Genomic DNA, 12,459 nt, shown 5'->3' on the forward strand with positions numbered 1-12,459 from the left:
CCTCTCTAATGGGGGTCTGGTGAGAATGCATCTGAGGAAGAGGAGGACACAGGGATGAGCAATGCTTTCCCCATCTCCCTCCTTGTGCCTTCCCGGCAGACAAGAGTAACCACCTTCTCCCTCCTTTCTGGGGTGGGTGGTGGACAGAGTAGACTCGTTCCAGTGATTTCAGGCCTGGTTGGAAATCCCAATCCCATCCTCTGGAGTCTCAGATGTAATGTAAGGAGAACAGAGCCTGCAGAGAGGGACAGTACCTGGCAGAGACAGTGAAGATAGTCCAACATGGAGGTTCTGTCATGGGAGGGGGCTTGGGGGGGTTGTGTATCCAGGACCCCATCTTCCATCCCTTCTACAGCATAGGCAAGCTGACTCCAAAGAGGAGCAATGACAACCCTACTGGCTGTTCTCAGCAACACATGGCTTAGTAACCACAATGCTGTCATGTTTCCCTGAAGGGAATGTGGCAGTGACTTGAAGGGCAGGATATTGCATCATTGGGCCCAACCCCTTCTTTGGCTGTAATCATCAGAGAAATTCTCTAGTGTCCATGGATAGGAATGCCCATCTGTGAGTTTGTTGGTCATGGGAGCCAACTAAGTTTATTAACAAAGGAAAATAAAGGTAAAAGTAAAGCAAAAAAAAGGGGGAAAAAAGAAACGATTATCTATTCTAACATGTGGATAGCTGTAAGAGCTCTTGTATAGTTCTATTCCCCAGAGCAAGACAAGGCTAGAACTGGGGAAGGGAACTACTCCCCTCCCATAGGAAGGAGGATTAAGAGAAAACTATGCCCTGCCTCTAGAACGAGTGGGAGCAGATACTCACTATCGGGTGCCCTGGCTCCACTGTTGCAAAATGTTCAAAGTGCTTCCTCACTGGCAAACAGAGATGCAAATGGTTTTAAGAATCCTTCCATAAATTCAGCACAACTTGATATATCAACAATGATATCAGATGGATAGTAAGAACCACCAAGAAAATACACAGTCATGGCATGTTGAAACTTGAAATACTCCAGCATAATCAGCAGAGATAACTATAGTTAAGCCAAAATCACAAGCACACAGGTCCATTTAGATTCTTCTTCCTCTGAATCTTTACTATTCAAAGTGGTCACGTTAAGAACTATGTTAAATGCACTTGTAATGGCTTATGCTCCTCTAGTTCACAGGGCCTCCCCATTCTAGTCCTGTTCTCAATTTCCAAAGTGGAGTGCCCAGTTCTCCCCAGCTGTCTAGCAGGGGCACTGCCCCTGTTCATGCAGATACTTACAGGATCAAACACACTCATAATTTTCCTAGATCTCATAATAGCAAATTTCATTTTTCTGTCTGCCTTGCACGTATAAATAAAGTTTGCAAAATGATCTGTGCCTAAACTGTTCACACAGGAAACAGCTTTTCTTGGATGACTTATGCCTCAAGTGAAACACGTTTCAGATGTTTTGAATCGTGTACAAATTTGTTTCTAATCGAGAGAGGGCATGGGGGGGAGGAGGGGGGAAATCCACACACATTGGGATTGGTGGCTGAGGAAGGGGAGGAGATGGCTGAAGCATGTCACCCCCTCTCCCCCCTCAGCAGCTCCCAGCATGGCACATCCCACCAGCCTACCTATGCCCTGACCTTCCCAGTCCCTCCTATTCCTTCTCTCCCTCCCTCCAGTCACTACCAGTGTACCAATGTGGAATATCCCACAGCCTGCCCACCTTAATTTTCTCAACATCTTTCATTCTTTTCCTCCTGCGCAGATGCAGGGGAGTGTTGGCCTGAAGGGAATAGTGACTGCATTCTGGAATAAGATGGTGCTGTGGAGAGGGTTGGGGTATGTTGCCCTGAGTCACCAGCGGCAGCTGAAGGAGGGGAAAATACAGTAGACTCTCAGTTAACCGGCAGCCATGGGGACTGGTAGTTGCCAGATAAATGTAGTTTCTGGTTGCTTGAGAGTTACTATTAAAAATAGGCCTAACTAATACTATACCCCATACCATACCATACCATACCATACCATACACCATACCATAAACTCTGTATTGACTTGATATTAATATTGAAATACAGTAATTAAAAACAAATAAAGACCAATAAAGACAAACTTAACAATGTAACACAGTTTTATTATAAAAACAGCTTTGTGAATGCAGTGTGCAATTTTAGTCAAATTGGCAGCCAACTTAATGAACTTCACTAACGTAATTTTTTAAACTTCAAGTAACTTAGAAAAATAACACATACATACACACTTAAAACTGTTACAGTAGGAGTAGTGTTTACTGGGTAGACTTCGCATCAGGATCATCAGGATCTGACGATGTAGCTGGGACAGGATCAGGAGAAGTGGATGTGGATTGTTTTGGATCTACATCAGTAGACGGTGCTGTACTGGCAAAATTGCGTGCAGCTTTCTTGAAAAACGAATGAGTATCAGCTTGCTTTGAGGCCCTACGCCTCTCACGCAAAGTCAGGTTCTGCATGATGTGCAGCTGCGTAACATGCTGAGAAGTGAAGAAGGGTTGCTGTTCTGCAAAAGCTATTACAGTTTCAAATGCTGCAGCAGCTCCCTGCCGTGATACTTTTTCTACGTCACACCCATCGTCATCACTCTCTTCCTCCTCTGCAACATTTGTTTTTCCATGATTCACAACAGCTTCCATGACGTCTTCTGTATTAATGTATGAGTTACCGGAATAGCTTCATCCACAGCAAGCCTCATCTGCATTATAAATCTGCTTTGGGGTCAAGCCATTTTCTGCAACCAATTCACTGAACACGTCACGAAATGAAGCTGCAGCCTGAAAATCAGCCGATTTCTGCTCACCTGACAAGTCCAGCTTACGGATGCCGTGACGAACCTTGAATCGGGTAAGCCAGCCACTTGAGAATGAACACTTACCTTCAATGTTCATTTTCTCATGAAATTCTCTCGCTTTTTCCTGCAACATGGGTCCAGAAATACAACCACCCTCAGACCTTTTCAGCGAAAACCACTCATACAGGGCCTGGTCAAGCACTTCCATTTTCGGTGTATGAAGAGTATGACGCTTCTCCACACTGTTGTCACTCTCCGACTTAACGTAAAACTCCTTTATCTTCTGAGACTGAGCCTTAATGCCGTAGATCGTTGACGAACCGACATTGAATTCCTCCATGAGCACTGCACGACTCTCACCTTTCTCAAGCCTCCTGCATATTTCCATCTTCTGCTTGAGGGTAAGCACTATGCGTTTACGCTTACTTGGGACCTGTTTCGGCATACTTGGGGTTGGGTGAGAACACAAAATTTGAGTAACAATAGAGCCCAACCGACTGGTACGTTTACACGCGATGAATTGGCAGGAGTGGGAGACAAACACGTGGTGCGCGAAGCGTGGGCTTGCTCGCGGCGCGGCAGGGCGCACCGAGTTTAAACTTACATTTCCGCTAGAAACTGATTTCATTTTAACTTTTATTTAAAATATTATTTCTTCCATTTTTTTTTGCCCGTTGCTTGAGAGTGCTGGTTGCTTGCGTTTCAGTTAACTGAGAGTCGACTGTACTGGGAACGCTGAGGGGCAGGCCAGCAGGGTATGCTGCACTGGGGCAGACACAGGGACAGCAAAGGGGAGGGAGGAAAGAGAAGGCTCTGGGATGGAGGAGGGCAGGCTGGAGAGATATGCCATGTTGGCAGTTGCTGGGAATAAGAGGGAAGAGAGGGAGTGACATGTAAACATCTTCCTCTACTAGCCCTGTCCAGTTATGTTTTACCCAAAACCCAGAACAGTGAAAATGTTCTGGGTTTTGTGTCTGCCAAACTGTTGCATACCCAGAATGATTTTGCAGAACTTATATAAAGCAGTGATTTGTTCCAAGACTGAAACAAAACATTTTTATCATTTTGCATACTTCCCTATTTATAGGCAATCCTTTCAGCATGTGATTGAGTTGATTCTAGCATTCTTGGAGCAGCGGGAGAGAGATGGAAGAGATCACCATAGTTCAGCAATTCTTTTGGGGAAAAAGAAAAGGCAGCTGTATTTGCCCACAAAATTAAATCCAACTTACTTACTTCTTAATCACAAATCGAATCCGTTCCTTTGCCAGTAAAATCCTTTCAAGACGTGGGATCCCATAAGTGGAGGGTCTACGAAAAGGAATTCCTTCTGGTAATCCTTCCACATACAGATCTTCAACGTGAGATTGGAAGAGTGGATACGGGATAGATACAGGCCCTTTTGCATTAATAGCTTCGGCTTTAATATAAACAAGGAAAAATTATATTACAGCTTAAATATAGAATACCAAGCTATCTGTTCCCAAAGCATGCTGAATGTCACAAACGTAACAATACATTTCAATGGAGCCTATTTCTAATAAAAGTGGGGGACCCCCAAGGTTCAGAAGCCCAAACTGATGCTAAACAGCATCAGTTACCAACAGTAATTTTCAATAACAACAGATTAGCAACCTGGTTTTGAGCTCTAACACATACAACAGTCAAACTATGATTCAGAATTAAATATTGTTTTTTCTAATCTGCTTAACATTGCAATCGCTAGGTGCAAGGTCCTCTAGAGATAAAGTAATAATCATAAATCTGGATTGCTAATTCAGATATTCCGTCAAGCTACAAATGGTGCAGATCCAGCTTGTAGATCAATTCAAGTTTTATTTTCTGATTCATTTTACATATGATCAGAAACATCGCAGAAATTCACAGAGATACCAATCCTCAACTATAAATCTATGCCGTGTCCATGTTAATTCAGAAGTCAAATTTACTTTTTATTCACATATATGTTCTGTAGGCCTGCAGTTGGATGATCACACCTACAAAAGGATGTTTTCATCTAGAGCCAGGATGTAAAAATTTAATAGGGACCATCTTACGTCTCCCTCTGTCTGTATTCTCCTGTCGTTTCCCAGGGGGAGAGGAGGTGGGAGCAAATGACCTATTGAACAGAGCAATACCTGCATTTGGCAGGAAGTAAAAAGAGAGAAGAAAGAAGGTGTTTCAGTTCTTATTCTTAAGGTGACTCAAAATAAGGGAGCTTTTTCTCCCACTCTTCCGGATAGGCAAAGGAAGACATTGTGCTACAGTTCACTTCAGAATCCTCAATATCTAACTTCAACTTTGCACGGATTCTGCCAATGCACAGAGATTGGACTGATCCAAAAATTATCAAGGGAGAACTGTAGATTCAAAATCAGCAGGACAGATAATGTGTGATTTCACAGTCTTCTGAAATTTCAAGAATCTCTGAATGGTGCAGTGGCTTACCACTGGTGGCAAACTGGCTCTTAATGTCTTCAGTCTGGCAGTTGTTTTCTTTTTCAAAAAAGAAGTCAACCTCAAATTGTAGTCTCAGCACCACAAAGTAAAATATTAACAGAACAGCAAAATGTTGCAAGAATTTGCTGGTCTTAAATACTGTATGGTCTTCTAGGATTTGAGGAATGTGGCGCATCTTGTCCACTGTATTACAATATGAAATATCTGTGAGCCAGGAAATGCTGCTGAACCCTGCTCCAGAACAACACAATAAGTGAATTGGGGGACACACTAGGGGTGAGTAATATCTATCAAGAGGAAAAGACTACTATGCAGCCGTTACAAAATCATCCTACTTTCATACATTTTTCAGATCCCCTCCCTTGTCCCAGATCCATCACTGAATTCTGTTTCTCAAATGTTAGGCAGCCTTCATCTAAATCATCTTTTAAAAATAAAAAGAATGAACACTGAATAATCAGAACTGATCACAGAGGCTAATTCGCTGCCTTTCTTTTCGGATGACACTGGGTACTTATGGAAACATCCAAACATGGACTATACCGTCTCCAGGAATGCAGGAATCACATGGATTGGGGCAAAACAAAGTCAAAATCAGTTCTTATGATGTATGAAAGGAAATGTTAGTTCTAGGCATAAAGGACGAATTGGAAAACAGAATTGACTCCTTATGGAAAATATAGAGTTTGCCCTGACTGAAAGCGCTACCAGATCAAACACTCTTCTTGTGCCGTGAGGAAAAAAAATGTAAAAATTTGCAGCAACAGATTTAAAGGGTTTCTCAGTAGGAGTTCAGAAGACTGCAAATTCCAGAAAGAAAAGCAGTGTTCATTAGAACCACAGTTCCCAGAAGAATCCTTCTGTTTATTACATAATATCCCATACAGCAGCAGTCTGATGTGGAGAACTGAAGATAAAATTGACCCCTTTCTCGGGTGCCTGGCTTGAGTCTAGATACTGTAGACAAAACAACAGCAAGTACTTAAGGTGTGCTACAGATCCATTTATAGAAAAGCTTTCCATCTGTCTTTGGATATCTTGTTTGTTGACTTTCTCTTGACAGGGGGAGGAGCATTAATAACGTCTCTCCAGCCATTCATAGCTAAATAAGCATGCAGCTCAGCTTCCATGCAGTGAGGTGCAGCCAGCCCTTGTTTGGATGGCCCTGATCAAGATCTGGTTGAAGTGGAAGAAGCCATGACAGAACTAATGATGAAGTGGCTATAACAGGGCTACCAGAATCATCATGACTATTTCCTGAAATGTTTTTAGAATCCTCATTCTTAAAAGAAATAGAGGGAAGGCATGAAGGAGATTATTAGGGCAGAGTGTATGTAATGGATTAATGGTCTCTGGTCCATGTGAACTTGGGGAATAGACTCAAATAAATGAGTCAGAGCTCTATTCTTCTGGATCTACTGCTGTCCAGCTCAGAAACCTGTTTCCATGCCAGATGCCCTGACCCAACAGGCATAAGATTATCTGCTGTGCTCAAAGGTAGGGCTTTCCTGTGGAGAGGCTTTGATCATACTCCATTTTGATGATCAACGTGAGACTCCACAGACATACTGTATGACTAAGTATATGGTTTCCCTTGACATTTTCAGCAAAGAGCCACAAGGACCAACTTCAACTTTTGCTAGTTAAAGCTGCATTGAAGTTCTACCTTGGACCAAATTACTTATACTGAAAAACCTTGACATGGCTTTGCAGCCGATCAAGCTGGCGTTGGTGATGACTATGATTCTGGAGGAATCCAGCATGGGCACTAGGACTAGCCCTAGTCCACTAGGACTAAAGAATATAGAAGAGAAAGGATTAAAAAAAATGAGTGAGCAAAAGGAAAAATGTAACAGAGAAAGAAAATTATGAACTGAACAGCAGTATAATAAAAAAAACTTTTTGGGAGGCCTGAGCTGGGTGAAAATGGGAAACAGAACTGAAAGAGGAGATTAAGGGTACCATCATTAACATAAACGTTGCTTGTCATGTGATTCCTGCCTTCCAAGCAGTGTAGGAGATTAACTCATACATCGATGCCTTTTCATACCAAACAGGAAAAGAGCTACCACAAAATATGCAATGTTAACACTCTGCTTAATTTGCACAGGTCCCAGGCTGCAGCTTTTCTTGGTAATGCATTTAAATTCCATGTGGAGGATATGCACTCTTAGGAAACCAAGTCTAAAAAATATTACCTTGTAGAACTTCCAACAGCAGGCCCTCCAGTAAAGCAGAAAACACTAATACCTATTGCAATCTCTCTAAGTCTGCAGAACCAAAACAGTTATAAACACCCTTTGGCACTGGCAGTTCTTGGACAATGGCAGAACAACACACCAAAAGATTCTATGGTATAAAGAAGTCGAACTTCTTAGAAAGTTATTAGGTTTCTGAATATAACTGAACAACTGTGGAGAGGAAGACACATACCATATTTTCTTTCAAATAACTCTTCAACTTGCTTTCTCAAGTCTGTAATTCGGGCATTCCATTTCTCTGAAAGGAAAGAAAAACATTAGCTCTATAGAGGATTCAGCAAGCCTTCTAACGTATTTCATTCTAATTATCAATTCAATCTTGTTGCTAATGTGTGAATATAGAAAGTAAAGCCTACAAAAACGCGTGTGTGTATTTATTTATTGGAGAAACTATCACATTTTTAAGACAAAAATTATTTCACTTCAGCCAAGTCAGTCAGTAGCTTATTGCCATTCTAACTGAGGAAACCTTCTAAGTTTTGTAAGTATTTATATACAAAACTTGGATTTTGAATGTTAGGCATAGATAAAACTGACTTGTTTTAGAATCAATCCACCTCCATCTCAGGGTTAAGGGTATCCCCGATTATATAACAAACATGAAACAAGCCCAAGGCCACTTAGCTTAACCCCACACTATCAGCCACACTAATGCATTCTACAGAATGCTAGCTCATTAGTTTGTTTACTCACGAAGTCAAATCACTACCTCCTCGTCCTCTTCTGCCACACTTCCAATAATATACAAATTCAAACAAGCCTGATGAAGGGCTTGTTTACATCTACCATGGTATCTACTCTCACATGAACAACTTGCATCTTCAAAATACATACCGAGGCACATTTAGATCTACAAAATGTATACTTTTTTTCTCTCATGGCCAGTATGACTGTTTTTGATTTTATGTGTCACAGAACTTCAAGGTATTTCAGGAAGATGTAAGTCTTTGATAACGATCATCATCCATCTTTTCTTCCATCTTTCCCAGCATTATAGACTCTCCAGAAAGCTAAACCTTGCATAAACTGTCTGAAGTAGGATAATTTGAGACTGATTATTTAAGACTCAAGTGAGAACTCTGGGTTGATTTGTTTGATGAACTATGAGTTTGTTTCCTTGGCTATCCATGGTAGTCTCAGTAGCCTTCTCCAACACCAAAGTTCAAAAGCAGCAATACTCTATCCTGTTCCTTCAGAGTCCAACTTCTGCTTCCATAGAATGTCACAGTGAATACAATTGCCTGCACTATTCCAATCTTGGTAGGTATAGACACATCATGGCACCTGAATATCTTTTCCAAGGCCTTCATGGCTGCTCTACCAAGTGTTACTCTGTGGCATATTTCTTGATTGCTTGTTCCTTTACTGTTGATGGCTGATCCTAAAGGGCAGAAGCTATGTATCATTTCAGTACTTTCCATCTTGATTCTAAGGCTGGCAGTTGTACCTGTTGTCATTAGTTTGGTCTTCTTTAATTTTAGTCCCATTTTTTCACTGTACTCCTTGATTATCATTACTAGAGCTTGCAGTCCTTTTGCATTTTCAGCTATCAGAGTAGCGTCATCAGCACAGCACAGGTCAATGATGTTTCTTCCTCCAATTTTAAAACTACCCTCATCTTCCTTCAATCCAGCTTCCCTCAATATATATTCCACATATTGGTTGAATAAATAAGGGGACAGTATACAGCCTTGTCTCACTCCCTTGCCAACCTGGAGCCAGTCTCTTTCACCATGTTCTGTCTGTACTGTGGCTTCTGCATCTGTATGCTTTTCATGACAACAATGAGATGTTCTGGGATTCCCATTTTTCTATATATATTTTATTTACACACACACACAAACACAAATATTTATTAAGAATTTTTATTATAATAGTAAAATCTAATGCAAACTAAAGAAAAGAGAACAGAAAGAAGGAACAAAAAGTGCAAGAAAAAAGAAACAAGAAAAAGAAAAGAATAAAGAAAAAGAAATACTGTATGTAAAGAAGTGACTTCCAACCTCCATCACAACAAGAGAAACAAATTTATCTCTTCATCCCAAATCCTGTCTTTTTATCAACAAACAAATCCATAAAACATCTTTTCAGTCCTGGTGTCAGCAGAAAGTCCAACCACATCACTTGATGGAAATTCCAGTCCTGACTGCCATCATAAGTCAAGGACTATCTGTATATCTTTCCTCTACCTAAAATCTTTAGTCCCCTCTGGTGTCCAGTTTTTAAAATCATTAAATTATTTATCTTTTTTTTTGTCTTGTGAAAACCAAAACAGGATATATTTCCCAGGAGAAGCTGTTTGTACTTTATAATTCCAAAATCTTATTGTAAAAGTTTCAATATTCCAATTTTATCTGGACCCTGAGTCCATTTATAACTTTTTAAGATCAACATCTTATTTATCTTTTTGCTGTTTATTTCAGAATCTTTAAGTTCTTAAGCTTATAATTTTTTCTTTCATTCAGGACTAAAGGCAGACTCACCCAGTATTTTCAAACTTGTCATTCCAAAGGTCTCTAATAGCTTAGAAGTAGTTAATGAGCAATTTCCGAAAGTGATTAGAAAGTAAGGTTTGTGACCTTAGTGTCCTTTAAAAGTCTCTGCCACGGTTGCGAGCAAGATGGCTAATTACATCGTCTCCTGGTGCTCAAACCTGCAGAAAACTGCTGTCCTGTGATCTCCTTGTGCAGAGCAGTCATCACATGTGGGTGATCTCCCATCCTCTCCTTATCCGGAGAGGTCACCAAGGAACCGGTCTACTCACCGGTTCCTTGGTCTTTGCCACAGTCATCAGCAGCACTTTCATGGAGCCTTCTTAGGTTTGCCATACTTCCCCTAGAGGTCTGGATTCCCATTTTTCTAAGCATATTCCACAGCTTGATATGATCGACACAACTGAAAACCCTTCTATAAACAATGCATATATTGACTTATGTTTGCTATTCTTTGGCTTTCTGAATAATCCAGGGTGTATAATGTCTCATGTTGCACCATCTTTTCTAAAGCCAGATTGAACATCTGGCACCTCCCTTTCTGTGTAGGGGTCTAATCTGTGTTGGATGATCCTAAGCAATATTTTGCTAGCATGTGAAATTAAGGATATTGTACAATAGTTTACACACTTTGTTAAGTCTCCCTTGTTTTAGTATTGGAATGTAGATTGACCTCTTCCAATCTGTTGACCATGGTGTTGTTCTCTAAATTTGCTGGCATAGCTTGGTTTACCGTTGCCTTCGCCTGTGCAATTTGAAACAATCACTTTGTCACTGTCCCTAAAGTCATATTTCACCTCTAGCATCTTCGTATATCACTACTGCACAATACAGATGCCTGCTTGTTTTAGCTGGGCAGTTGGGGTGACCTTTATGCCTAGTGTGACTCTACTCATATTATATTATTATCCCTTCAAGGTAGACTAGATCAGGAAACACACTCCACCGGAAAAGAACTATACTTATTGAGACACCAATACTTATTGTAACAACATAATTGTGCAAATCTAACTGTGCTTCTCCTTTTCTCTTATACCTCAGTGAAACAGGGAGGAGTGAGGCTGAGTCTCTTTATCTATCTATCTATCTACCTACCTACCTACCTACCTACCTACCTATCTATCTATCTATCTATCTATCTAATTTGTCCCCGCCCATCTCCTCCCGTCAGGGGACTCTGGGCGGTTTACAGTAATCAATTAAAACAACAACAATAAAATCCACAATATAAAATTACAATAATAAATAATATAAATAAGAATAAAAAATAAAAAACTCCAAGTGGCAAATACTATCTTCCTTCCCAGGACTTAGTGAATACTTTTGTATTCGCTGTTTACATAACAGTTTCTGAATATTTGCTTCAAGGCCATTTCCCTGGCTCTCTACATATATACTCTTGGCATACACTCCTAGCTTTCTTCACTCATCCCTCCCAGGAACACCTCCCTGCCACAAGGATGCAGCGCAGCAGGACTTGTGAGGGACACTCTTAGCCTTGTTTAAACCTTCCCAGTGAAGTTTCAAGTATTATGTACACGTGCATATACCTTAACTAGAACTGCTTCACAAATATAAGATTTGTAGTAACTTCATCTTAAACTTACCAAAATTGAACTCTCTAGCTTTTCTTCTCCCAGAATTGGAAGCATCATTGGCTGGTTCTATGCTCTTTGTCTTCTTATGGGGTGGTAAATAGTCATCATCATCTTCAGAGAGACAAACATATGCATCACAGCTGCTATTTGACACCATCTAACTGTCTTTCAAGATCATGATAAATAATCTGCTTTTGGATGTGGTGAACTATTCCAAAAAAGGAATGGAGTCATCTTTAGTTGTCAATTCTAGCATATAACTTTCCCATTTGAAGCTCAAATTATGTCAGTGGGATTAGAATTTACACCCTGGCTTTTCCCATCTTACCGTCAACAAGGCCCTGTCCTAACCCAAAGAGACATTCTGTCCGGAGTTCCAACCAAACATAAAGATAACACATTAGATAAGATGGTTTTGAAACAAAAATATCATAAATAACATTAGAGGATGTAAACTTCTTCCAGAATAATAACACCACATAAATATATTGGTAGAAGGTGGGACAAGAGATACTTGGTTTCTATTCTAGCAATAAATGAATAGACACTGAAAGCAACAGGAATAGATGCGTAAAATTTCATTAGTGAGCTAATAAATTTGAATAAAATAAACCTGCATTTTAAATAGAGAGAAATCAATAATATCTGCAAAAACATCTAAAAAGGAAAACTGCTTTATGATAAGAAGCATGTTAAACTATATATTCAAAGATGCAATTACCAACTAAAGGTTTATGGGGCAAGAGAAAGGAAGATGCCTGATACACACACACACATGCATAGACGGGATACCTCTTATAGTTCTGTTTCCACCCTTTCTACCCACCCATCTCCATTAGC

General features: G+C 40.3%; 1 protein-coding gene across 16 annotated transcripts in view; it reads right to left on the reverse strand.

The window, feature by feature from the left end:
* GTF2I (general transcription factor IIi) overlaps positions 1 to 12,459 on the reverse strand; it is a 75,661-nt gene that overhangs the window by 28,755 nt on the left and 34,447 nt on the right. For 11 of the 16 annotated variants that reach the window (XM_063297522.1, XM_063297486.1, XM_063297469.1 and 8 more), the window contains 4 exons: positions 11,629 to 11,730; positions 7,702 to 7,767; positions 4,866 to 4,946; positions 4,045 to 4,228 (listed from right to left, as the gene is read on the reverse strand). In XM_063297522.1, coding sequence (XP_063153592.1) covers positions 4,045 to 4,228; positions 4,866 to 4,946; positions 7,702 to 7,767; positions 11,629 to 11,730 — 433 coding nt within the window. Of the gene's footprint in view, positions 1 to 2,677; positions 3,255 to 4,044; positions 4,229 to 4,865; positions 4,947 to 7,701; positions 7,768 to 11,628; positions 11,731 to 12,459 lie in introns of those variants that run through there. The other 5 variants (XM_063297566.1, XM_063297504.1, XM_063297495.1 and 2 more) reach the window with 3 other exon arrangements.

This window comes from Candoia aspera, chromosome 1, assembly GCF_035149785.1.
Source record: "Candoia aspera isolate rCanAsp1 chromosome 1, rCanAsp1.hap2, whole genome shotgun sequence".
Taxonomy (NCBI): Eukaryota; Metazoa; Chordata; class Lepidosauria; order Squamata; family Boidae; genus Candoia; species Candoia aspera.